At 43.2% G+C, this 25760-nt stretch overlaps 1 protein-coding gene across 1 annotated transcript in view; it reads right to left on the bottom strand.

The window, feature by feature from the left end:
• The window catches only part of col27a1a (collagen, type XXVII, alpha 1a), a 66752-nt gene that overhangs the window by 21606 nt on the left and 19386 nt on the right, over positions 1-25760 (bottom strand). Inside the window, exons 5-16 of the mRNA XM_076758759.1 lie at positions 22864-22917; positions 20853-20906; positions 20663-20716; positions 14254-14298; positions 12031-12084; positions 11498-11542; positions 10289-10342; positions 9502-9546; positions 6280-6333; positions 4510-4554; positions 1636-1689; positions 1353-1397 (exon numbers count right to left, since the gene is read on the bottom strand). Coding sequence (XP_076614874.1) covers positions 1353-1397; positions 1636-1689; positions 4510-4554; positions 6280-6333; positions 9502-9546; positions 10289-10342; positions 11498-11542; positions 12031-12084; positions 14254-14298; positions 20663-20716; positions 20853-20906; positions 22864-22917 — 603 coding nt within the window. The remainder of the gene's footprint in view (positions 1-1352; positions 1398-1635; positions 1690-4509; positions 4555-6279; positions 6334-9501; positions 9547-10288; positions 10343-11497; positions 11543-12030; positions 12085-14253; positions 14299-20662; positions 20717-20852; positions 20907-22863; positions 22918-25760) is intronic.

The raw sequence follows: 25760 nt of genomic DNA, 5'->3' as shown, positions 1-25760 counted from the left end.
GGGGGAACGGTAACATTCTCCTTCATCAGTCACATTAAGCTTTTTCGACAGACAGTACTAATTAGCGGTCTGTGCATTATGAACATTCACACACAATCAGCCTCGTTCATTGCATTAGCCAAGTTCTTCATGTGGTGTCAATCTGTCTTATGAAAGGCATTGATAACAATTACTCGACTCTTTTCACCCACATGTCTTAGAGAGTAAGCCAGTGTTTGACAGATTAATAATTACAAATGATTAATTATTCTAACTCTGTGGCGCAATCAATCAACAATGGCACACCATCGAGAGGTGATTTCTGCTTTTCCTCCTGCAGGCTCAACTGTAAATGTACATTTTTCCGGTCTTGGGTGGAGAAACATCAACTGACTACAGCTAATTGGGTATGATTTTAGATTTTACTGCTGGCCTTGGCTTCAATCTGTGATTATATCTATGGGCCTGATCTTTTCATGAGATTCAGTTTCAGAGCCTGTCAAGCAGTTCTCATCAGCCTCGTCAAGGTTGAACGGGCTGTACAGGCTCAAAAGCTGTGAATCCCCGCTGCCAGAGTGCAATGGAAATATGAATCTATTTCAAATCTTCTGTTCCTATCTTCTGGTATTGTCCTAATTCTTTGAAATTCTTTCCAACTATCGTTTGAATATTTCACTTCAGTTTCCATCTATTTGGTTACCAACATCTTAATGCAGTAACATTTTGTGACATTGTTCATAAAGGAATAGTTTTAGATTTTATGAAGTACTCTCATTTAGTTTCTTGCAGAGTGTTCGATGAGAAGATTGAAACCACTCATGTCATGACGGTACATATAGAGCACAAGCCAGCGGCTGGTTAGCTTAGCTTAGCTTGAAAGCTGGAAACAAAGGGGAACAGATATTTGTTTTTAATTCTTATTTAATAGATATAATGTGTTAATTGGGAAGCTTTAGGGGTTTGATTACCTTCACACAGAGGCAGGCTAGCTGTTTCCCCCATTTTCAGCTTTTATGCTAAGCTAAGCTAACTCCCGGCTCAAGCTTCATACAGAACAAAGATACAAAAGTTTTCTTCTAACTCTCAGCAAGAAATCAAATAAATGCATTTCCCAGGGTAGTGAAGGTTCCTTTAACATGTCACTCAATGGATTTCACAGAAATGACATAGAAAGGACTCATATTAGTGGAAATTAGAGAAACCTATCAAATATCATGCTTCATATGAGTATGAGTGTGGCTGAAGGTGGGACCTTATGAAAACATGCTCTATGTCCAATGGTTGGACAGAGACAACTACAGTAAGATGCAAAGGAAAACATATCCATCACATGCTGCTCAAACACAGGCCAATAACAGGAATATTCAGATCACCTTATCACCTTTCAGTCCTGGTTCTCCTGGGTTTCCAGGCACCCCCTGGAACAAGCACCAACAGTTGGGTTAGAAAGGGACCCCCAAAACCCAACCTCACCTATTATCCACCCTCATGGGAACATACTTAACACTATTTTGCACGTAACCGAGCAGGTGAATCACCAGCAAATTTGTCCTTCATAAGCTTCTTCAGATGTCTCTCAACCCATGGCAGTCCAAAGAAGAAAATACAAAATAAGATAGTGAAGGTAACTGATTTCATCTGTGCATCTGAGATTACCTTCAATCCATTAGGTCCTGGAAGGCCCATCTCCCCCGGAGGTCCCATATCACCCTGATGCCAGAAGAGGGGACAAATAAGAAACACATCCATATTCAGTGATATCATATGCATGAAGTACAGATAAACACATGGCTCAGACCCCTGCCTTTCATTCAACAAGCTCTCATACACAAGTGCACTTCGGTTGACTTTGGCATTCATTGAACATAACAATAAGCTTTATTGTCCAGCTGCCAGATTATCCACCATCACATTGCACAAAAGAATGGATGAATAATATATGGCCAAATTCTAGAGATAAGGGAATAGACTTTGCAGTCTGCTGCCAAAACTGTGTTTCATCTGAAGCCTGAATCAAATGATGTGAAAGTAATAAATTAATGCTTGACAGAACATCTGCGTTAAAGAGGTGGACGTAGCCTCCCAGTCTGAAAAGGGAAGCCAGAAGTGCCTGAAACTTGTTTTCTTTCTAATGTCCAGCAGGGGGCGACTCCACTGATTGCAAAAAAAGTATGATTGTGTGGAAGTCTATGAGAAAATTACCACACTTACCACACATTTTCCTAATTAGTTTAGCGTCTCAGTCGCTAGTTTCAACTCAATTATTGTCTGATTTAGAGTCAAATGGACGATACAGCAGCTTTACGATGTGGCTACTTTATGATTGACAAGTCGCTACCATGTCGACCTGTAAATCAGATTGCAGGAGTAGCAATGCTATCCATTGTGGTGTTGGACACTCTGTACATTTAAATAGCCCTGAACTTGTTTTGGTTTTGGTCACCTACGAGTGTCTTGTTCTATGTGTTCAAAGACACTTTAAGGAATCAGCTTTTGGGCATCCCAATTAAGATGACGAGACAGTTAAGTTAAGATGAATTACGGATGCACCTTGCTAACCAAGTTAGCTGACAATTTAACATTTGCTATGCTAATGGTACCTGGCCTCTGGTAACCTGTGTTAGTGATAGCTGTGCATAGCGTCATTGGGTTCTCTCAGATACACCCTCTCACCCAGATATTGTGACTTCTGGTTCCAATAAACAAGATGGCGACGGGAAAAATGCCAGAATTGAGGCTTCAAGATGTCAATCTACAAACAATGGTTGACTTCACGGTGGCTATGACCACTTTTACACAGTCTTAGGCTCCGTCATTGGAAAAGGAACCAGTAGCTGGATTTACATTCCAGAGCAGAAGAAAGACAGAGCAAGATTGCAGTCACAATGGCAAAGGAGAACTGGGTTTTACTTCATTCAGTAAGGACCAATTAATGAGAGCGATTAAAGACTTGCATGGATTATCTGTTTACTTGTCAGTGTGTGAGAGGGAGAGAGACGATATTGCAGCCGTGTTCGTAAAACATGTCCTCTCCACAGAGATGCATCACGGGCTGCTACTACTTATCTTATTTTCACTCTCTGTTGCTCTGAACTTTCTGCTTGTAAAGACCGACAGGGTGGCCTTGGCTCAGTGTACTAAATATTTGTCTCTCTGTGAATACTGTAGTATCTGCCTGTGTGACGGAGGATGTTATTGAATTACACACTGCAAAAATGTCTCTCACAACAAATCACTTAATTGGATGTTGAGAGATTAAAAAGGTTCTTCAGATGGAAAAAATCGAATGTGTTGTAAGAAGTTTTAGTCAGGATTCAACTTGAGTGCTTTGATGCTTAAAAAACAACAGTATCTGTTCCATGACTTCAGAGCATCAGGCCTCTAGAGGGCCCTTAACCGTCCCTATCAACCACATATTTCCTGTTTAGCTGTCCAAACTGCAGAAACGCATGAAGAAATGCAATATATTATACTATATAATGTTTTTAATTGAATTCAGATTTCCAGGTTTATTACCAATGCACGCCACAGGGGGCGCCCAGGTTCAATTCCTGAGCAGTAAAACTACCCTTTCAACCTCCATCCTATCAAAGTAGGATGAGAGGAAGAAGGTGTGTGCACATGTCCTTTGAAAAAAAAAAAATTTTTACACTGTTGAAAAAAGTCTGGAGAGAAAGATGTTAAGAAAGATAGAAACAAAGACAGAAAAATTCAGGAAGCCTCTACATGCCAGCACTTTCCCTTCTTCAGCAGTGGCCTGCCCTCACTCTAAGCTGACGCCTGCTGTCCCCTGAGAAGGGTGTTTGGATATTTATATCTTTGAAGTGCAGCTCAGTGCTGTACTGTACAGCGCACTGTTGGGTCAGATGAATGCAGAGGACACAGAGCTCAGACCAGAGCTGTAATCAGAGAGTCCTCCAATTACAGGCCTACTACCACCACCGGTGGCCTAGAATAGACCGGGAGGAGCAGCAGCGACGGGTGAAGACGGGACACGACAAGAGAAACCAGGGAGACATTATAATCAGACACAATTATGTGGCTGTCGGGCCGGGCAGGCGTGGAGGGCAAGGTGATGGGTGGGCGAGGGGGGAGTTCCTGTTCCAAAATAGTTAATAAGAGAGAGATTCAAGAGGAAAACAACATGCTTTGTTAAGGTCTGCTTGATTGATCAAACAGTGCATCATGTCATGTTTGTCCTGGGAGGAAGTGGGAGGTACAAACTGCATAATTCAGGCTTTACAGTCAAAATAACTTTGTGTCTTGGATTCCAAAGACTATCCACTTTCTCTATTTTAAATATGTTTACAGTGGTGAAGAACCTACAGAGAGTGGTTAGTTTCCCACGAGAGCAGCTGGCAGTGTAAATGATGAGAGCTAATTGAAAGCATTTTTTCAATTAAGGAGGCATATTCTGTTTCATTTAAATACAGTCCTTTACAGTTTTTTATTTATGGAATAAGTGTCTGGGAAAATAGGATGTTTAAGCTGACGAGAGCACACAGGAAACACACACAAACTGCTACTCACAATAAGTCCAAGAACTCCGTTTGGACCGGGGGCTCCCATCTCACCCTAGTCAGAGAGGAGGAGAGAGAGTAAGTGAGATGAAGGGAGAGGGAGAAGGAGCAAGTTTCTGGGGTTATTGGCTCTTTTTTAAACAAACATGCTCAGAAGAGTGGCCCAGTGTTCATCACAGCTTATGAGAGGGGGCTGTGTGCATGTGTGTGTATGTGTGTGTGTGTGTGTGTGTGTGTGTGTGTGTGTGTGTGTGTCTGAGGTGAAGGTGGAGGGGGATGTGAGCCCTTCGTCCCACTGTGGCTTTTTTTTTTTTTTTTTGTAAATCTGCAGGTTCATTCTCCCTCCAGGAATGAGAGAGACACAACTTTGTGCAGACATTCGTGACCGTCAGAGGATGAATCCTAATGACTGTGCTGATCCCCTGACTCTTCCTTTAGCACCACCAGCAGGTCGGAGTTTTCACTTAACCTGTGAATATCTCAACATCTACCAGATGAATTGTTGCAAACATCCATGGTTTCATCATTTCATCCATTAATTAACCAAATGCCTGCAAAATTAATGACTTTCCCATCATCCTCAGCTGTATTTTGTGTTTGGTGCTAATTAACAAATATTAGCATGCTAGCATGCCAATCTCAGAAAGCGAACTTGGTAAATATCATACCTGCTACACATCTGTTAGCATTGCCATTATGAGCATGTTATCATGTTGATGTTAGCTGAAAGCATCACTGTGCTAAGTTCAGCTAGCTAGCAAAGGCTAGTCTGATTAGCATTTAACATAACACAAAGATTTTCTTCCTTTTTCATTTCCTAATAAAAAAATGAAGGGACATAAAACAGTGACAGTGGAAATATGTGAAATATATTCCCTTGGATTTCACAAAGCTAATGTTCAAATTATATGAAATATATGCTAACATCTGATGCATAATTCAGGGAAAGAAAAGCTGCAGGGCTAAGCGAGGATTTACTAGCAGTTTAGTTGTCTGATCTACAAGACTGAACCACTGGAAAAATCAGGGATGTGTGAGCAAAGTGTTTCTTCAAATATGAATGTGCTGTATGTTAATTATGTATTTCAGAGTTTGTTAAAGAGCAACCTGCTGATGTGTTTATGTTTTATTTCAGAGCTTTCCATTCTGATTGATGAAGTGTGAGATTTGTCAGAATGACAGGAAATATCCAGAAATAGTGAATATGCCAAGATCAAATCATTTGATGCTTTCCATATGGACACAAACATGCAAACAGGCTTTGCTGACCAGTCGCTACTTAATTGGGAACAATTACTCAGAACGACACTCTATTACATCATTTACTATTCTTGGATATCGGCTCCAAAGAATACTATGTGTGAGTCGGTGGCTGGTTTACATTGGTGAATGGAAAAAGTTGCATTTGAAAGACAGGCCGGCGTACTGCTCCCCCCCTTTAGAGTTGCAGGTTTTTTAATACAAGTGCCAAGAAAAATTATCTGCAACAGAGGAAGGCATGGGGTGAAATTAAATACGTCAGTAAAGCCTTGTCCAGAGCAAAAAAAAAAAAAACCTAACTTCAAATAAAACAGAAAAACAGGCAAACTGCTGGACTGCCAGATGATTTACCCACCAGCACTGCCAAAATGTCAGTACTAAAACACCAGGGGGGTGGGGGTGTGTGTGAAACCACTGCTCTCAGTTTGTGTGGGTGTATGTGGGAGGGCTGTGTGTTTGTGTGCCTGAGGATGTGGATCGGTTCTGTATTCAGGTGTGTGACTGTGAGCTTGTGACATACTGGCTCTCCATCTGGTCCAGGTGGTCCTCTCTCCCCAAAGTCCCCTGGAAACCCCTGAGGACAGAGAGAGCAGCTTTTATGTTCTGCTTCTTCTCAAACAGCGACAATCAAAATCAGACATCCAATACATTTAAACAGGCCTGTCTGCTTTTTTTTGGCCACGTTAGAACAGCAGAAACAAGCTCTGAATATAAAAATAAAATACATTTATTATCACTAAGCTGAACTTGTTAGCTAATAGTTGCTAATTCACAAATGTTGCAGATATGGAGCAACATTAGCTAGCTGCTAACTTTGTCTGTTGTTTGGTACTCAACAGCTAACATACTGTTGGTTTTTTGAGAGCTTTTTCATTAAAATTGCTGCCCCACTGCATCTAAAAATGAAACAACAACTATGTCAGGTAGCAATTTTACCTAAGATAAGATAAAGATAATTTGGTTAAAGCTGTTTTACTGTACAGCAAACATAGTTAAATGCAATGTTAATTGCATTGATTGTGCAAAAATTGCTACAATCATTAAAAAATGCTTTCCTGAATTACAGAATTAAAGAAATTCATTGTAAAATAGGATAAAAAATGCTTTTCATTGGAGGAGGGCGTGTAAATTATTATGTCTTTAACCAAATTTGCAGACCATGTTTTCACAAATAACACTGACTATTACACATGCAAGAGTGCTGCTACTGTAACTGCACAGCACTTATTACTGAAATATGTACAAAATAAGAGCATAATCGGCACATTACACGCATGAAATCTATCAGCTGTAGGGCGTCAGCAGCCAACTGTTCTGCTTAGGCTGAGTACTCTTCCTAAATGCAACAAGGGAAAACAGCTGCCAAGTAATTACTCTGCCCATTTAGCAGTAAATGTGATGCTAATCTGAGCTATGCTAACAGCCAGTGGTGCTGCAAAGAGGAAACCATATCTACAGAAAGCCACTGCCAATGCGTCTTAAACCCTGACCATTCAAAAACACTCATAATGGACACGTTCTGCTATCGTGGCCTCCACACATTGTTTTCAAAATCCTAATTACTGTAGATACCTCCAGAAAAAGTCAGTTATTTTTGTAACAGTAGAGATGTTTCAGATACACAACATGTATATTTATTTTGACTTCTGAATTGCCCTTGAAATAGACCCGCCTGGGATCATTTTGACATTTAGACTTCAGATTCAAACAATAATCAAACTTGAGACTGATGGTATGCAAATGTTGAGCTACCCTTCAGTCTACTGGCACATCTCGTCAGGTCAATGACGCGATCATAACTGCACTAAATGCTGTAATTGTATGAAAAAGCTCTTTTCTGTTCCTACCAGGCTGTTGGAGGACTGCATGGAACTGCTTTATGGTACTAAGAAATCATGCACACAGGGGGAAGCACAAGTGCAAGAGGAATCTATGAAGCATGACAGTGACCCAAAGGATGAATCATACAAGCTGTCACCGCTGCCATACAGACTAAGGACAAATGTGGGAAATGCAGCTTTGCCAAGAACAGCACTTAAGAAAAGCTTTTGAGGAGAGTCACATGGTCCTTTGGTGTATCTCTGCTTTTACAAGACGCCAGAGACCCCTGTTCCTCAGCTTCAAGATTAAATAGTAAGACACAGTAGCTGAGCTCACTGGCAGATACTGAGGGGATGTGAAAGAACTGTGACTGAAGACAATCTCAAAAAGCCAAACCCTAAACAGTTAAATGCAAAAAAAAGCTTTACAGTTAAATGCAGAGCTGTTGGCGATGCACTTCGGAAAACCTTTTAATGTGCTCCACTGTTTTAGATATATCTATTCCCTCATTGGTCCTTGGTAGTGTGTGTCCGTGTGTGTGTTTCCTCGACAGAGCGTAAGCGCTGTGGCTGTGGCCATTAAAATGTCTGGCTCAGGTGCTTCTTCTGTTCTTTCTCCTCCGGTATGATCTCCCTGGGATCATCTTGTAAGTGTCCTAGCTTTCCATTTTCCATGCGACGACCCCAGTTTCATTTACAGGTCACTTGTAAGGGCCTGCAGCCGCTAAAATGAACTTCTACAGAATCTGAAATGATCAAAATTACAGGACTCCTCTGCTCCTCTCCTCAAGATAAAGCTGTTTGTTTCTGAATATGCATAAACAATGTCATAGGCTGTGATGCATTGCCATTATTTTCTTTGCTGCCTCGAGCAGTGCTGCTGTTGTCATAAAATCATCCAGAATGTGCTTTGAGCAGACCAAGCTGTGATTGGCAGCACTTCCATATGAATACTTTTAGCTTTGCATGATCTGTGCCAAAACTGTGAAATGGCAGTAACGAGGCCTTGGTTGCAGAAAAGTGTCTCGAAGACTGAATCTTCTCATGACTCTTATGATGCAGATCTATTCAAGCAGAGAGAACACACACGTGTGTCAAAAAAAGCCTGTCGCATCTGAGGCGAGCATGCATCCACAGCTACTTCCTAAACATTTCTCTAATTACAGAATAAGTTGAAATTCTACAAAACCTCACACTAAGTGGACACTGGCTTGCGTGTGTTCAGACGTTTTGGTCTATAAATGCCTTATTTACTGAAAAGCCAATAAGCAACAGCTGCAGAATGATCTCAGCAGTGTGTTTTAGGGTTACACACTCTTTCTGAAACACTCTGTCAAACTGACTTTGAACACTATCTGACACACACAACAGAACCAACGGCTTCCTCCAAATGGCTTGGCTCCATGCTGGGGTGGGGGTGGGGGGGACCAAAGCCCTTTATTGTAACAAAAGCCTTTTTCTTGTTGCGTCCAAGACCCCGACGTGTGGCTGGTGGGACTCTACAGCATTCAGGCTGCAGTTAACCCTTCCAACAGCCATGGAAACAGTGAGCTGGCTCAAACAATGACGTAAATGCAGACCTTATAAATTTTCACATGTGTAGGTGTTGGAGTCTTTGCACCAAACGCTCTCAACACGACCCAAATAGAAAAATGAATTCAAAACATTCATTGTAATGCTAATTTATATCATTGCCTCATGTGAGTGGAATTGTCTGCATGCAGCATTAAGAACTTGAACCAAAATAATGAAGTCAAATATCGATTTGAATGTTGTTGATATCTGTCAACATCTTCCAAACTCTTATCATTCAAAAGCCATTAATAACAGCCGATAGTGTACATTCACAGTCAAACACTCCCAGCAAAATTCATCACACTTTGGAAAGATTATCTGTAAAGTATGTTGAGACAAAACTTTACCGGCCTACCCATCTTGCCCCTCTTCCCTGGTTCGCCGGGAATGCCCTGAAAATCAACACAAGAGAGAGTAGAGGTGGAATAGAAACCCAAGCAGAAGGGGGAAAGGAAAGGGTTCAAGGAAGTCAGAAAAAAGAAAGAAGAAAGAGAGAGACAGACATTATGTAAAAGGCATAACCCATTAAAGCTCAGAACACACAATTAAAAGTCAGCTTCTCTCAACTCCTGCTTCAACAGATGTGAGGAACAGCTGATGGCAGCCTATCCAACATTTCCCCAGCCTATTGTGAGGGATGTAGGTCTCCATCTCATATATACAGATGTTAAATAAAAACAGTTTCTTCTGGGAGAAGACAAGCAGACCTCGTTTATTGTGTTCAGCTAAGGTGTGAGCCATCTTGCTGGCTTGCTGCCTGGATAGAACCTGATTACGGCCTCCAACATGCCCTGACGCAACCCTCTGAAGCATGTCATAAGTGGGCTAATTGCTTCATGTTTTAGAGGCTCTACAGACGGAGGAGGAATTGATGAGTTCAGGCAGTTCAGACACTCAGAGATGGGGCTTTTATCATATGAGTCATCAAAACTCCCACGCAGCCTTGTAGAGCAGCATGTCGGACAGCTGGGGACTGTTTCCCGCATTATAACAACAACAAGGCAGCTGAATGAAATGGCAGGAGATGCACTGTTGTCATCCCATTGGGCGATTAGCTGTGTTCAGTTGGTCATCGTGCATTTTTGCAATTATTGGCTGTGCTTGAGAGAAAATACTAATTTGACAAGAACTCACTCTTTCGCCGTCAGGCCCAGGAAGGCCAAAAAGGCCCGGGATTCCGATGAAACCCTGCAGGACAGGAGAGGGGAGGAGAGAGGACGAAAGGAAGAAGGAGGAGAGAGGAGGAATACGGGATGTGAGTGTCTGGACGCCGTAAAAGCAGCAGGAGGAAGAGCAACTCCGATTGGTTCTAGGGCAGAGTTTCAGGGGCCGACGGTCCAGCATGGATAGGGTGGGATTCCATGAAGAACCAAGCCATGAGGCAAGTGTATATGCCCATGGACTGCATGGTGCTGGCTTCCACGATGTAGTCCAAGGGCACATACCCTCACGCCAGGGATCTCTGTAGATAGCCAGGACATCAGACTGAGCTGTCGGTACAGGGTGAGACACACACAGAGGAAAACAAGCACAAACACCACAACAGTTTGAACACTGGAGGAATGGTTAATGCTAGTTTCAGGCAAGTCCGAGCCGAGCGTGCACAATATGGAGTACGCTTCAAAAGAGAGTGCAGAATATTTGGAAAGGTGGCTCAGTGAGAGAGAGAGAGGACTAGAATGCCTCCTTAAGACAGCAGGGCCTCATACGGAGCTTAAACAGGAAATTCCAGCCAGTGGGGGCAGGGGAGGCTTTGGAGCAGCCAAAGGGAGCTGATAAAGAACCTTTATTGGAACGCAACATAAAAATCACTGTTTGTGTCTATGAGTGTGTGTTTCTTTGTTTGTGTACTTAAAGGGTGTGTGTTTGTATGTGGAGGCTTATCAACAGCCAGCCTTTCAGTATGTGCCTGTATACAGTATTACAATGTTTACATTACAAGTAAAGGCTCCTAAGTTTAGAACACTATTAATAGTGGCGCACACTGGTTGAATGAGTGTGTATGAATGTGTTCATGTGTGCAGAGGTGGATGCTGGTGCACCTATGTGCATGCATGCACCTGGATGTTGTTGCTTCTGCGTACCTGCTCTCATGCAAGTTTACAGCACAAAATACCAATAGTTTGCAGCCTTTCATTAAACAACTTTCCGCACACTTCAACTTAGATTTGCAGGCTCCTTCTATAAATATTGCATAATAAAAAGTGTCAGAAAGCTGTCAGGCTGACCGGCTTGCCTGTAAACATACTCACTGGTCCTGTCAAAGCAGCAATGTTAGTACTTCAGACTGATAAACACAAACTTGAGCAGCACACTTGAATGGAGGAAGATGAGATCACTTACCCGAACGCCTTTAGGCCCTAATGGTCCTATAGGCCCCGGTAAACCCTGAAAAACAAAGAGAGGAACTTTATGTCAGCCGCTCAACACTTTTACTTGTATACACCTGCAGTAACCCAAATACACCGTGAATGTGTTTGTCATTATGATGTGTGGCAGGCCAGCCTTCAACTGACAGTCATTAAAATAAGATGATGCAATACATCCACATGGCTTGCAAACACTTTTAAAATGCCACCAGATTGCCCAAATTATTAGTCCACATGCTGTGGAGGTGATGGACAACAGTTAACAACAAGTACTCCTGTACAAGTAGTTGTGCAGTAAATATACCCATTCATCTGAGGCACCAGTTTCTGAGGCTGTAGCTTGTGATGTTGGACCACTTTTAAAAAATTCCAACTCCTCTATACAGTATTTACCCAAATATTTTCCTCCAAGTCAGCTGTTCAACATAACCTAATTCCACTTGGCCCCATGCCTTTACTATGGCCCTGACTACAACTGTACCAGTCACAGCAGAGGATTTACTGCACCTGCCTGCCAGGATAACCTTTGGCACCTGGGCTTCCGATTGGACCTTGCACTCCCTGCAGGGAGGAGAGAGAGAGAGAGAGAGAGAGAGAGAGAGAGAGAGAGAGAGAGAGAGAGAGAGAGGGAAGGGTCAAAATTACAGTAATACAAACACACAGTAGCTGCACAGTAGCAGACAGACAGCAATGCCACACTGTAAAAATACTCAAGTAAAAGGTCTTCATTGGAAATGTTACTTCAGTAAAAGTACGTCAATACTATCAACAAAATGAACTCAAAAGTATCAAAAGTGAAATTACTAAATGGCTTGGGGAATGTTATAGTGTTTTGTTTAAAGAAGTTTGTCAAGGTGGAGTTACTTTCAAGTACTTTTTATACTGTCGGGTACTTTAATTTCTAACAGTGAAGCATATTCTATAAGATGATAGGTTTTTGGATATAAAACCTTAATTTGTAAAATAAATGTTAACTATAGCTGAATTTAGTTGAGCAAAGGATGAAATATTTGCCTTTTATTCTGGTTGAGTAAGTTTAAAGTGGCATGAAATGAAAATACTGAGACTCAAATTAGTACTAAAGTATTGTGCTTGCGTACATTTTCTTAGTTACATTCCACCACTGCATATCACCAATTCCTACCAAGGATGTTGGATGCCAGGAGTCATAGTTAATGCTAAAAGTTCTTTTCAGATGTGGTCTGTGTAAAGACCATAGGTGCTAATTAGGAGTTTGTTTGTGTGTGTGTGTGTGTGTGTGTGTGTGTGTGTGTAGGCATAACACGCATACACAGAAGCAGGTTGTGTCCAAGTGTTCATGTATAACTTCCTTTGACACACTCCGGACGTGCAGCCGTGTGTACTGCTTGCCATTCCCTCTCTTGGATAAATATAGTGCATAATGCAGCCAGTTAAACGCAGGCAAGAATTTGGCTGAGTGAGGTTTGGATCTTTAACCGGCCACCAGCGAGGAGGGGCTCTGAGCACGGCCTCACGGTGCATTACAGTAACAAAGAGTCATCAACACTTTCATGAGCACCAGCTGGCCTTTGTTCTCAATAGCCACAGCATCCATAGTGCCAAACAGTTGTGCTTATTATCCTGTCAGTGGTGATCTGGTGATTCAGACTCAAAGCTGGAGCCGTGATCAACATCAGCAACAGCAGCTCTGTGGGAAAGAGGGGGGCGTTCGAGGATGGACAGAGTGGAAGGACATGACGGTGAGAGAGAAAAAGTACTCCTCCATGATGAGTAGTGTGGGAACTCCCTGTGCTGGTGACGTCACCCCGAGAATGGGGACTTACCTAAAACTGTGTGACAAAGAGGAGAACGTTTCACTCTGCTTTCCATGACTAAGGCCTTTCCTTAATACCAGCAGTAAGTAGTATGACCCGGGCCGACTGAAAATAGCTCCGGACACGAGGCTGGATGCTCCAATACTTAAAATAGTGCTGTTGGGCTAAACAGGCAGACTCCTCCCACTTGTAGTAGCAAGTAAAAAGAGTTAATTTTCCCCAGTTTAAAGAAAGACTGAGGTGGAAGTAAGAGAAATGAAATACACGTCTGAGATTAAGATAGCATCACGGTAAAATGCTGCAGGAGGGAACATTGAACGACAAGCTACAGGGAACGAAAGTCAGACAAAAGAAGACTTTCTCCAAAGCTGCAGTGTAACAGCCGTGAGCGTGTCACTGTTGGCCTACTTGGCTTGTTTCTCTTCTCTCTATTTTCTCTCTCTTTGGCATCGCTTTCTGATATCCTGGAGAGCATTGCTGCAGCACAGCACTTTGGCCAGATGTCTGTCCTCACCAGTGCTTCATAACAGGCTAATCTAATCTGGCAACCCTGCAGGCATGCTTGTTGCGTGCACACAAACACACACACACATACACAGGGACAGACTGCGTGGATGATGACTGAGATTTTAAAGAATGAGGTGAGACGTGAGAATATGAGGAATTAGTCATCAATAAGTACCTTGAGAGTGCTTGACATCAGAGCAAAAACTGATTAAGACACTCATGAACGGAAATGTGCAGGTCATGGGTTGTGCATCAGGAGCTGAGAGGAATTTTAAAATGTACTGAATAATATAGAACAATATTATGTCATTTTGGCATGAGATGCAACATACAGGAATGTTGGACTTTTTTCAAGTGTGGGATTAACAGAGTGAAGAACAGCCGAAGCCTGGGAGGTGACATCAGTGAAATGGAGAAAGATACTTACAGGCTCTCCGGGGAGTCCAGGTGGACCGGGGAAACCTTTCTGTCCCTAAAGAGACAAACACGAGACATGAGAAATGACTTGAAGCATAAAATAATCAGAGGAGAAAGAAAACACACACATTCTGAAAGTGTTCGCAGACAAGGAAAAACACGACAAGCGCAGGAGAGCTTCTCGCTCGGCGTAGGAATGACAGGTGGCGTTTTGTCCAAAGTAAAATATGCATGCTAACGCTAACAGCCCCTGCAGACGAGTTCAGTGCCATATGCAAGGAATCCATCTGCCCTCCTGTCAAGGGATCAGACTTTCCACTGGCTGTGTTCATGGAGAGCTGGTGCTGGGGGAGGCTGTGCCAGGATCATGGCATGTTGAGGATATAAATGCCTTCCTGTTTGAGTCAGATAGCAGGCCCTTCCCTCTGCCTGCAGAGCAGACTGCAACACTGAAGACAGCCTGACAGTGCTTTTCTACAGTTCTGCTGACTCAAGTAACACAGACCCCCAACAAAGAGTGGGGAAAAACTAAATCAAAGGTGGGAAGACATGCCTTTCCAGACCACAGTTTGATAGAGTGACAGAGCAGTAGAGAAAGGAAAGGAGAGAGGGTGGAAAAAACAAAATAAAAACAGAGGGGCAAAGCAAGACTCCTGATGTCCCGTTTTCCTAAACCACAGATCCAGAGGACTAAGCCAAGACTCCCTGAGTTCCTGTAAACCATCCTTTAGTCCTGTCATCTGACAGCAGCAGGGGAAGAGGACGCAGCATCCCGCTTCTCATTATGTAACATGATCACTCTCACTGGCTTACACCTTCATACCAGCACGTTCCACTGCCAGTGTCAGCGTCAGCATTATACCTCGCAACTGAGTAAACAACACATTTGTTTTGCTATATTATAGTTAGAATAAAATAAATAGATGTTTAGATGACTTTTTATATCATACAACTCATCCATAAGCATTATCCTATTCTGTCTCTATTTAAAACATATCCAAGCTTTTGTTTTTGAGACCTTCTCTGTTGCACATCACCGAAGGACCACTAGGAGGAGATGCTTGGAGCTGGGATAAAAACACATGAGCAACAACACACATCAAATAAACAGAGATGTCACCAGGTGCTGACAGACCGCTGCCGTAACACAGCAACACAAGCAGAAACGTGTGTGTTTCCATATTTTTGTGAAAGCTCTATTGGTAAGCAGTGTTGTGGAGAGGACAGGGATGGACGCCCTTGCAGACACATGGCGCCTGTGTGTGACCTTCTGAAAATTTCCACTTGTCTATCAAGTATTATAACTGTTATTATAACTGTTGATGAATTTGTGTTTGTCTGACTCGCCTACTCGCGTCTCAGTCGGTATGTTTATCCACGTATGTGCATGGAGGCAAAGACACATACATTCACATGCATGGATATATGTACACCGTCATCTTATTACATGGCTTACTTATAGTACAAACATGTGTAGCGGCTTATGTTCCCAAGCTGTGCTGTGAGGTCCATGAGCCACAGACACACACACACACACACACATGCTGGGGGTCCTGGGTATTAACCATAGCCTCCCAACCCCAGCTAGACCATCTCAGATCCTTATCTCACTCATTATGAGCTTGCTAATGAGAGCGACCATTCCCACTGGCCCGCCTGTGTTTACAATGCCACTCGCTTAATGAGCATGTGTGTTCAATCAGATAAACCCACCAGAATGCTTTTCATTTACAGCAGCTCCCCAGTAGCACCCTGTAAGTACTTTTACCCCCTATCCTACCCCACTAAGCTGAGGAGTGCTTTAAGCGCATTTTGGCAGAAATAAAATAAAAGACACATTGTGTCAGCAGATGACATGTCATTCCTCTGACTGGTTACCAACCCACCCTCTGCAGACTCAACTTTGTGGGTGTTCAAATGAGCACAGGCCTCATGTCTGTTAACAGTTGTACACCACAAATGATGAATATGTGTCTTCTACGGTCTGCCTCCTCTGGACGGTGCCCTGGTAGCAGAAATGTACCACTCACCTCATTAATCTCTGCTTTCATCTTTCCACCTCTCTCTCTCCAAATTCCCCTTACAGCGTGGAGCCAGACGATTGCTCAAAGCAATCGTCTGGCTCCGTGCATGTGCTGCATGTACAGCAGAACGTAAACCCACCTCACGGATGTCTGGCGGGGACAGATGTAACAAACAACTGCATGAACCTAAGCGGACAATTTGTTTGAAATCTACCCGGCAGAAAAACATCCCTCATCTCATCTCTGTCTGAACCGCAACTTCAGCAGCTTGCATGCAGTATCACTGTGAAACTACAAGCATGGTGGAAGACAGAACAATGATTTGTTGTTCTTCTTGTGAGACATGCAAAGAAAATGATGGTTGATTTGAATTCTACCATAATTACAATGATGGTGAGCATGTGGATTTGTTAGTTTGAACAGTGGGCAGGAGCTAAACAGAGAGAGTTTGGTTTGGAACAGGTCTTGGGGGCCTTCAGACAGATTAATGTCATACAATAAACCGTTTTGCATATATGAAGGAAATGAGTAAGTTTAATACACTGTGCAGCCCCTGTAGGGAAATTACAGTATGTCCTTATACGTTATACTGAACTTTGGTTTGGTCTTGAAAAGCACATGCACATGCAAGCACCTCTAATGAATAAGGGCTCAACAAAATGTGTCTCAAACAAGTCATAGACATGGTTATGATAGATATGTTTTCAATGTGATTGATTTACTAGTGTTACCTTTCACTCTATACTGATGACATGATATTGTACCATGCTGAGCAGCTGCAGCTGCTGCTAGGGAACTACAGCCAGAACATGATCAAAACAGCCAGAAAATGATGTTATGATGTTTTTGGAAGCCAGGAACATATATTCAATGTCAGAAACAAAGCTATAGCACACAACACATATGTGGCTGTATGTATGTCAACATCAAACAAAGGTTGCCCAATACAAACAGAAATTTTTTACAAAATTTAGGCGAGAGGATCGATACCATTGCCATGTCTGTTTGTTAAGCATGGAGCTCGAGGCAGGAAGCAATTCTCTTAGCTTAGCATAAAGACTAGAAGCAAAGGGAAACAGCTAGCATGGAAAATATGCCCACCAGCACATTTAAGATGCGTTCACACCTAACCTGCCCCAGACACATCTGAGCAATGAGTGAAGTGAACTTCCTGACACGGTTTGTAGTGCTGAATTTTGGATTGCTTGGATTTTTCTCTGCATGACATGACAAATTCAGCAACTCATCAAAGATTCGGACCAGAGCAAATGAACTGTAGGTGTGAAAATCCAGTAACTTCTTTATGCTAAGCAACGCTAACTGAATCTCTAGCTCTGTACTTCATCGATCTCATCAAAACTCTTAGCAAGAAAGAGAATAAGTGTGTTTTCCTAAATGTCAAATTATTATAAAAATATTATAAAAACATGCAGGAAAACATCTACCAAAGCATACCGACATAATAAGATTAGCTACACATGAGTAGTTGGACGTTTCCATGCTACCGTGCTGCATAACTTGGCTTTAAGGGAGAAAAAGCAGCCGTAGTGTGAAAGACAGATGTAGAAAAGGCTGACAAAGAGAAGAGGCAGATCAACTAGCAGTGGGAATAGACATAGAAGAGAGGCAGTAAGGTAAGACGTGTGGCTTCCAATGTGGCCTTGTAGTTGAGGTTTGGCCCTGTGTGTGTCCCCTCTCCCTGACCCTGCCTGCCATACTGAAAAGCCATTCACAGTCTGCTTGGTAGAACAAATGTTGTACAGAGCGGAACATGCTTGGCTTGTCTGACGGTGTAAAATCGCACTCTCCCATCACACGTTCAAAGCACCCCTGCTTTGTCCATTAAGGTTTTTCCATGGAAAACCAGCAGCCAAATTCCAAAATTCCCGGTTGAAGCGTCAAGCTAAGGCCGATAAAGAGCGTGAATGTGTGTGTATTCGGGTGTGTGTGAGAGAGACAGAGAAGGCAGAAGGGAAAAATACAGAAGAGAACAGAGGAAAAGCTGCCGTTGTCCCGTTTTCCTAAACCACAGCTTCAGTGTGACGAGCCAAGCAAGCGAGACAGAGCGAGTCAAACAGCTCGAGGTATGAAGAGGAAGAAACAGCACATGGGTGTTTCAGGGTGGCCCACTGCTGCGATGCAATTAAACCAAAGTCATCATTGCTTTTCACTGTTGTATTGACCTGCAGCAGGCCTCAGCGGAGAGACCTGCATCAGGGCAGGACACGCCTGGGACTTTCCACCTGAGCTGACCGAAAGGGAACACGACAGAACAAAGAGCCTGTTTCTAGACCGTCTGCGCTACCACAGAACAGTTCGGACACTGACTCACTCCCCCGTCATTCACTGTAATGTGTAGGCATGTCGGATCAGCAGAGCGAGCCACAGCTGAGACCTGCGAGGAGCTATTGTACATTGTTTAGTGTCGGACGAAAAGGGGTTAATTAGCCGCTCTGTGTTTGTGTACGGAAAAGAAGCTGACTCCTTGCAGTTAATTTAACGAGTTTCCTCTACAGTCATCGTGTCTGTGGTTCATTGACCAATACCTGAGGCATGCTGTCACGATGTCGGTGTGTATTGGAGAAGTTGCCCTGGCAACAACTTCCCAGACGTGAGGATGTGATGTCATTCTGATGCACTTCTAAACAGCTAGAAAGCACCCTCGGGCTTCATTTACTGAGCATCTGCACAGCTCATCTGATTGTACGCAGGTAGGGAGTGAAGGTATGTCCTGTCATTTTCCATCCCTGCCAGGTGATCTTACCTGTGATCTCGCCTAAACAATAATTTGTGGCTAATCTCAGCGTCATAAGAGATCAATCAGCCGTGTGCACTCTCACCTGCAGCCCTAATTCAGACGTCAGCGTCTGATTTACTGATATGCCAAAACTCATTTGGTTTGAAAGAGCTCCGTGAATGTTTTCCACCAGCTTTACATTTTCCATTCTGACTGAGAGTTTGTGAAAGAGAGAGGCAGAGACGTACAACTTGGACACAGAGATACACACAGAAAAAAACAGACTCCTAACAAAAGCCATATGTTAAGCTTGAGGCAGCCATCCAACTAGAGCTCCACGCTCTATTGCAGAGCGCTGTGGCTCTGGAAGACAGTGAATACGTGCAGAGGCTCTTTACACCTCTGCTGAAATGCATACAGCCGTCCTTCTACATCCAATTACTCAGCTAATTCTGGCACTTTGTTTGAAATTCTGCTTGATACATAATGTACCTGAAAGCAGGTTACGAGATCTTCCTCTGCCACAATGAGACACGGGTTTCCATCTGATTGTTTAAGAAAAGGTGAAACAGATTATTTTCAGTGAAGACTCACCGTGCACTGAGACAGTTGTGGTGATTGTGTCCTACGCTGCAGCGCTTCCCGACCGTTTTTGGCTGACGTACCCCCAAAGCCCTGTCAGATGAACTCAAATACCCCTTCATCAACACCATCTGTCTGTTCCAAATACGTCCGTTTCAACTGGGTGTTATTTAACACTTTTATATAAAGCAATAGTCTCATGTTGTTAATGCTGAACATTTCAGCCATTGATCTGCGACTTTTAGCTTTACCCAACTATTTAAACTCTTTATCCATTACTTTATCTTACTATTTCAACCATTAAAGCATTACTGTAGCTGACTCCTCTGCTAGACTGCTAATGAACCAGTTAGCAAACGCGCAGACAAACGTCTTAGTGTTTATTTCTAGCTACACCTCAATCTACCGTGTCCTGGGGTACAGATACCCCTGTTTGCAAATCACTGCTGTATTGTATCTAAGTGACGCAGGCACGCTGGAACGCATGTACATAACTGTGAACATAAACACACACACAGCTCTCTGAACTTGCTCGTGGTTTGTGCTTGTTCCACTCCTGTCGACTAGAGGCTCTGTCCCACTTTTTCTCCGCTACACTCCTGAATCACTCCATCGGGACATAAGTCACATCTAAGACGCTGGTGATTTTGAGTTTGAGTGCATGATCCCCATCCTCATTTCTCTGGTGACAAAAACCTCCCCCTTCAGCCCTCATGACATCCTTCCTGCCAACATTAAGACCCCTCTGTGCTGGATCCAGCGAACACAGATGGAAGAAATGGTGAGCGCAGCACAAAAAGAGAAAGATGAGTGGGTTTACACACACACGCACGCACACACGCACGCACACACACTCACAACAGACACATTACAAAAACACAAGGGTTATGAAATGGTGACAATGACTCATGCAAACTTTCTTTCTCGGGCTTTCCCAAATGTTTCAAGGGACTCACTATCCAAAGTTTGCAGATGTGAGCACTCTGTTCTCTCACAACAACAACAACAGCTGGTAGATGGGAGCTCTTATGGTTACTTACAAACTTTCTATTTCATGTCATGTCTTCGTGTCTTACCTTCCGACCCTCTTGGCCAGACAGTCCAACCGGGCCAATAATCCCTGAGTCTCCCTAAAAAGCAAAGGGAGAACGTCAAAGGTGGTAATGCAACAATGAGCGGTTGCACAAATAGCAATCATAAATGTGCCAAACAGAGCGCTGTTATAAATTAATGTAGCATGAAAGAGGAAAAGGAGGGACACAATACCTTCTCTCCTTTAGGTGCTGGCCCAGGTGAGATGCCAGGGTCTCCTTTTCTCCCCTGATAAGAAAGAAAAGCACAAAGGAGGACTTTGTATAGGTGAAAATGACCAAACTGCACTTCAGTGATTTCAATCTTTTAAAGTGTCTAACAATAATCCCTTTAACAAAATAATTTCACCGGCCAACACCTTTCATTTGGACGGGGGAAAAGGTTAAGGTTACAAAAGCTTGCCTCTATAAAGCCTGCACTAGATAATAACACATAAATTCACATAGAAAAACCAGCACAGATGCTTTTCTTAGCCACAGTGGGTTATGTGGTCTCAGTGCCCCTTGAGTCACACACACACACACACACACATCAAGCTTCATTGTCAGCAGGTAACAATAATGGGGCTTCAGCACATCAAAGCTATGGATCGGAAATTACCCTAAGTGCTGACTCCTTCTCTCCCCATGGACCCCTGCTATTTACAACTTTGTTTCATTTATTAACGATGAAAGAGCAGAGATTGCAGCGAACCCCGACACTTCAAACACTTCAGAAATCACTCTCTCAACACACCTGCCAGGTAGAAGAAGCCAGCTCGGCTCTACTCTGCTAAGAATTTACTTAAGTGTTCATTCACTCGGACGGAGTCTCAAATATCTGCCTATATCTACAATGTTTTCATCCAAAACCGAACCAGGGACTTTCATATGGTTATGTGTGTCTTAAAGGAACAGTTCAACCTTTTAGCAGAATACTAACAAAATCGAAAACAAAAGTCACTTAACGGAGCCTATAAAGCTTACTTTTAAAGGAGCAGTTAAAATCTTGCTTTCTTGCTGACAGATAGATGAGAAGATACCGCTCTCCTGTCTGTATGACTAATGTGAATATACAGCTGGCAAACCGTTAGCTTAGCTTAGCATAAAGAAACAGCCTACACAGCCTTTATGCCAGTTTAGAGAGTGGCATCAATCTTCTTATGCAAGCAACAAAGTAAATACATGTATTTTCCAAGAGATAAAACTAAGAGACAAGCAGATAACAGACGGGAATGACAATTAGTTACATAAGGATGGGAAGAGGTGAAGAATGCAACCAGGACTAATATAAATTACATCAGGGAGACAAGGACAAACACAGTCCTTCTGGGTGACCTGGGGAGGTCAGGGCTCTGGTGATGGGTGTGTGACCACTTCCAGTTGCGCAGTTGCCATTTTTGCAAGGCATTTTTATAATGCACTTTAAATACAGGTAGCGCTCCTCGCTATGTACTCTGAGCACACAGTCATGGGTGTTTGCTAAGGCATATGTCAAGTCCAGACAATCAGAGGAGGGATGCAGAGAATTTGTCCTGGGCAGGGTCATCTCCTGTTCACAAGTTAAAATTAGACAGATTTATTTGAACTTCTCACTTTCTGACCCGTAATGTCTTTCCCTGGAGCTCTGATAAATCACTCTAACTCCCCTGCTGTCCATTTACTTATTATCCCTCCACTAGATTTGCAGTGGTAGCACATAGACTTGAATTCATTTCACACAGAAACAGCACATAAATGCATAAACATACATACATTACTTGGAGCTTAAATCGAGCAGATCTCCAAGAATCTGAGAAAACCTTTAAATATAGCTGGAAGTCCTGACAATCACCTCTGCGGCACACATGTTAAAGTGATCCAGCTCCTCAGTATTAAGTGCTGCGGTGTCTCAAACTGCCAGGTGTGGCTGCACTGCCGTGAACTTAGGTGGCCCTGATTCTTCAGCCATAAAGCTCCATTACCCTTGTTGCACTTTATGGATTCCAGCTGATATAGAAAAACTGAAAATCTAACACATCCTCATAGGATTATCATTCATGCTGGAGGCAAAAAAAGATCAGAAACTTCTTACTAAATGAGTTGCAGAGGTACATAATCACGTAATGTTTCATGTGGAAATATCCATGTGGCTGCTGGGCTCATGGCAAAAAAAAAGAGAAAGGCTCACTTGTGATCACGAGTTAGTGTAAGAGTGTGTCAGATACCTTGAGCCCGGGTGGACCAGGTCGGCCAGGGTTTCCATGGGGACCAGGGGCACCCTGTGGAAAAGCCAGAGAGAGGAAAACATAATCAAGCAGAGATCGAGATCTCAATCAGTCTTCGTATCTCGATGGAGCTGATGCAGACTGGGGCTTTGCTACTGTGAATGAGACTGGAGAGGGTGGTTGGGGTGGATGGCGGGGGGTGCAAAATCTGTCTGGAGAACCTCAGCCTTCATGCTACTTCAGCCTATTTTCCGATACATCAGCTGTGTGTGTGTGTGAGTTGGGTGGTGAGGTATTTGGGGTTGGTGTTGGGGGTAGAAGCTTATGGAAAATGGGGGTCTGTGGAGCTGCTTCACCATATGGATGTGGTTTTCCTGCGCCCTGTTGCCTCACACACCACAGCACCGCCAACCCCCCTCCAGACGCACACAAACACACATTTGCCAAGCATCCTAATGAGTAATGCAGATCATCTCGTATCACAACAGTTTGAATTCCTCCGCTGGTGTGTGTTTCTGGCCGCGTCGGCTGTAGCCGAGGAAATGAACACAACTGCGTCTGAAAGCAAACAAAGCGAGTTCTACAGTAGCAGCATATTGGTAATGTGAACCATCTCGCCCCGTCCAGAAGCCCCCATGGGATGGTTTAGCAGAAAACCTTTGGAAGCCAGAGAATGCATCTCCACCAATTTTTCTTTGGTTTAAACAGCAGCTGTCAGACAGAAGCACAGGGGTTGTTGCTATGTCTCCGCCATCCATCCATCCGTCTGTCTGGCTCCCTCTTCCTCTGAGTGACTTTTTCCTGTGGATCTCTGACCTCGCGCCTGCCCTCCACGTGGTGGTGGCACCCTTGGGCCCCTAACCTACCCCTGTAGCGGGTCAAGGGTCGAGCGAGTCAGAGAGGGCGGAAAAAGTGCTTTATGAGTCGGGTCAGCAAGTTTCCCCGAGGTGAGTGAAAACAAATCAGGAAGCCATTATGTTAGCGATCTGGTCTGCAGCATCAAAAAACAACATCTAGCGACGTCCAGACAGGCAGCTCTCAGTAATCCCACAGAGAAGAAAAAGTAATCTGGGGTTTGGGCTGGGTTATACAGCTCAACAAAAAGCCCTTTGAGCAAAGTTCAAAAACAGACATACTGGTCGGGCGCAGACATGACAACATAAACGGCTTCTGCTGTAACTGCTCTTCCTGTCAAAGGGCGCTTTGATGGCCTTCATGTCTGATTCACTAGAAACAGAGCTTCTCATGAATGAACAGGGCATTGCTAAGTGTGTGTGTAAAGGTGTTGTTATCTCTCAAGTGAAAGAATCCAAACAATTTTAAGATATATGCATTCGAAGGACTCTCATCTTTTAAAGATCTTGCCTCTTTTGCCTCCCGTACTCTCCTCCCCTTTCATTTTCGGTTTGTGTTCAGCTGGCGTCTCCCTCGAGAGTTCGTGTGTCCAGACAGCGTTAACGGAACGCTGTTGTGCCCTAAATAAACTTAAACAAACTAGACATGTTTGAATTACATGCTTCAAAATTAACTCTGTGGTTCACCACAGTTTGGGCAGAACACTGGTAGGCACGGGCTGGCACCAACATTTGGCGCTGTGCTCTTGCCTCCATGTCGTGTCCCCTTCTCGCACAACAGGTGTCTAATTAGAGAAGACCAGGGTGGGGCACTCACAAGCTGAGGGCTATCAAATGTAAAACCACCAACCTCTGAACAGCGATGCAGGGCGGTACTGTGGTTCCTGTGGTAATAAGGCTGCTAGCTCTGTGCATTTTAAGTTCAGACAAAATGGTCAAAATCTAAAGGAATGGTAGTTCCTAATGTTTCATGTTACGGTAACATGCGTGCTGCCCGCTCTGAGATATATAAATATCTGACCTTGAATCTAGAAAGTTCAATATCAGCACCATATGTGCCACTAAAAGTGAAGAAATACTGTATATGTGCTTGTGGATCTTAAATCTGGATGCATGACATCACTCCCACGGTTACATTCCCACACAGAAATTGTTAGACAAGCCCATTTAATGGGCTGTGCTGTAAACACAGTCTGACTTTAAACACAAGCTTGTAAAAGACAGTTTTAAATGTATATACAGTCGCCGTATTAAAGATAAAAGGGATCCTGTATGATGCCGTGCCAAATGAGAGCCAAAGGGGCAATGTCTGATAAACTAACATTAGATCAAGAGCCTGTGAAACCACTGGATGTCTCCTTAATTAAAGATCCACACACAGTAGAAACTCTGCCTCTGAAGATTCAGGGGAATATTTCGTAACAGCATGCCATGCAGAGCGAAAAGAGCAGCTCGGTGTCATTTAAGTTACAGTAAAACTTCATAGTAACAGAAGCAGACAGGGCGAATGAATTAAGCTGCGCTGGTAAAAAGCCAACCATATAAATTTATTTGCTTCAAAAGCCAAAGTTTTTAGAGCTGAATACATCATGCAGTGACCAGAGTGTATAAAAAAGGAAATAGTAAGTAATGCAAAGTATTATTTAGTCATTTACAACAATAACAGTAATAGCTCATAATGGCCATAACAAGCTTGAATATTATGAGGGAAAGTTAGAGCTACTTGTATGCCAAACATCTAAAACCTGGTAGTGAAAAATTTATTAAAGTGCCCAAAGGGAGACTGCAGAAATAATGAATTGAAGCAGTGATTTTTACTGTCCTGGAGCTTATTACAGTAATGTTCCAGAGGAGAGATCCATATATACAGCTTACACTGGGGATTATACAGACCCTTAAAAAGCTCATCTGTCACCTGGTGTTACCAAAACAGCCCCACTAAGCAGAGCTCAACACTTTTATTCATTTGAAAGTTCTTTATAGTCAAAGCTTTCCAGGTTTCTATATGAAATGTGCATCTGGGATCTGAATTAGCTTTACGTG

The sequence above is a fragment of the Chaetodon auriga genome, chromosome 19, assembly GCF_051107435.1.
Source record: "Chaetodon auriga isolate fChaAug3 chromosome 19, fChaAug3.hap1, whole genome shotgun sequence".
In the NCBI taxonomy this organism is placed as follows: domain Eukaryota; kingdom Metazoa; phylum Chordata; class Actinopteri; order Chaetodontiformes; family Chaetodontidae; genus Chaetodon; species Chaetodon auriga.
This window is presented reverse-complemented; position numbering and strand designations above follow the sequence as displayed.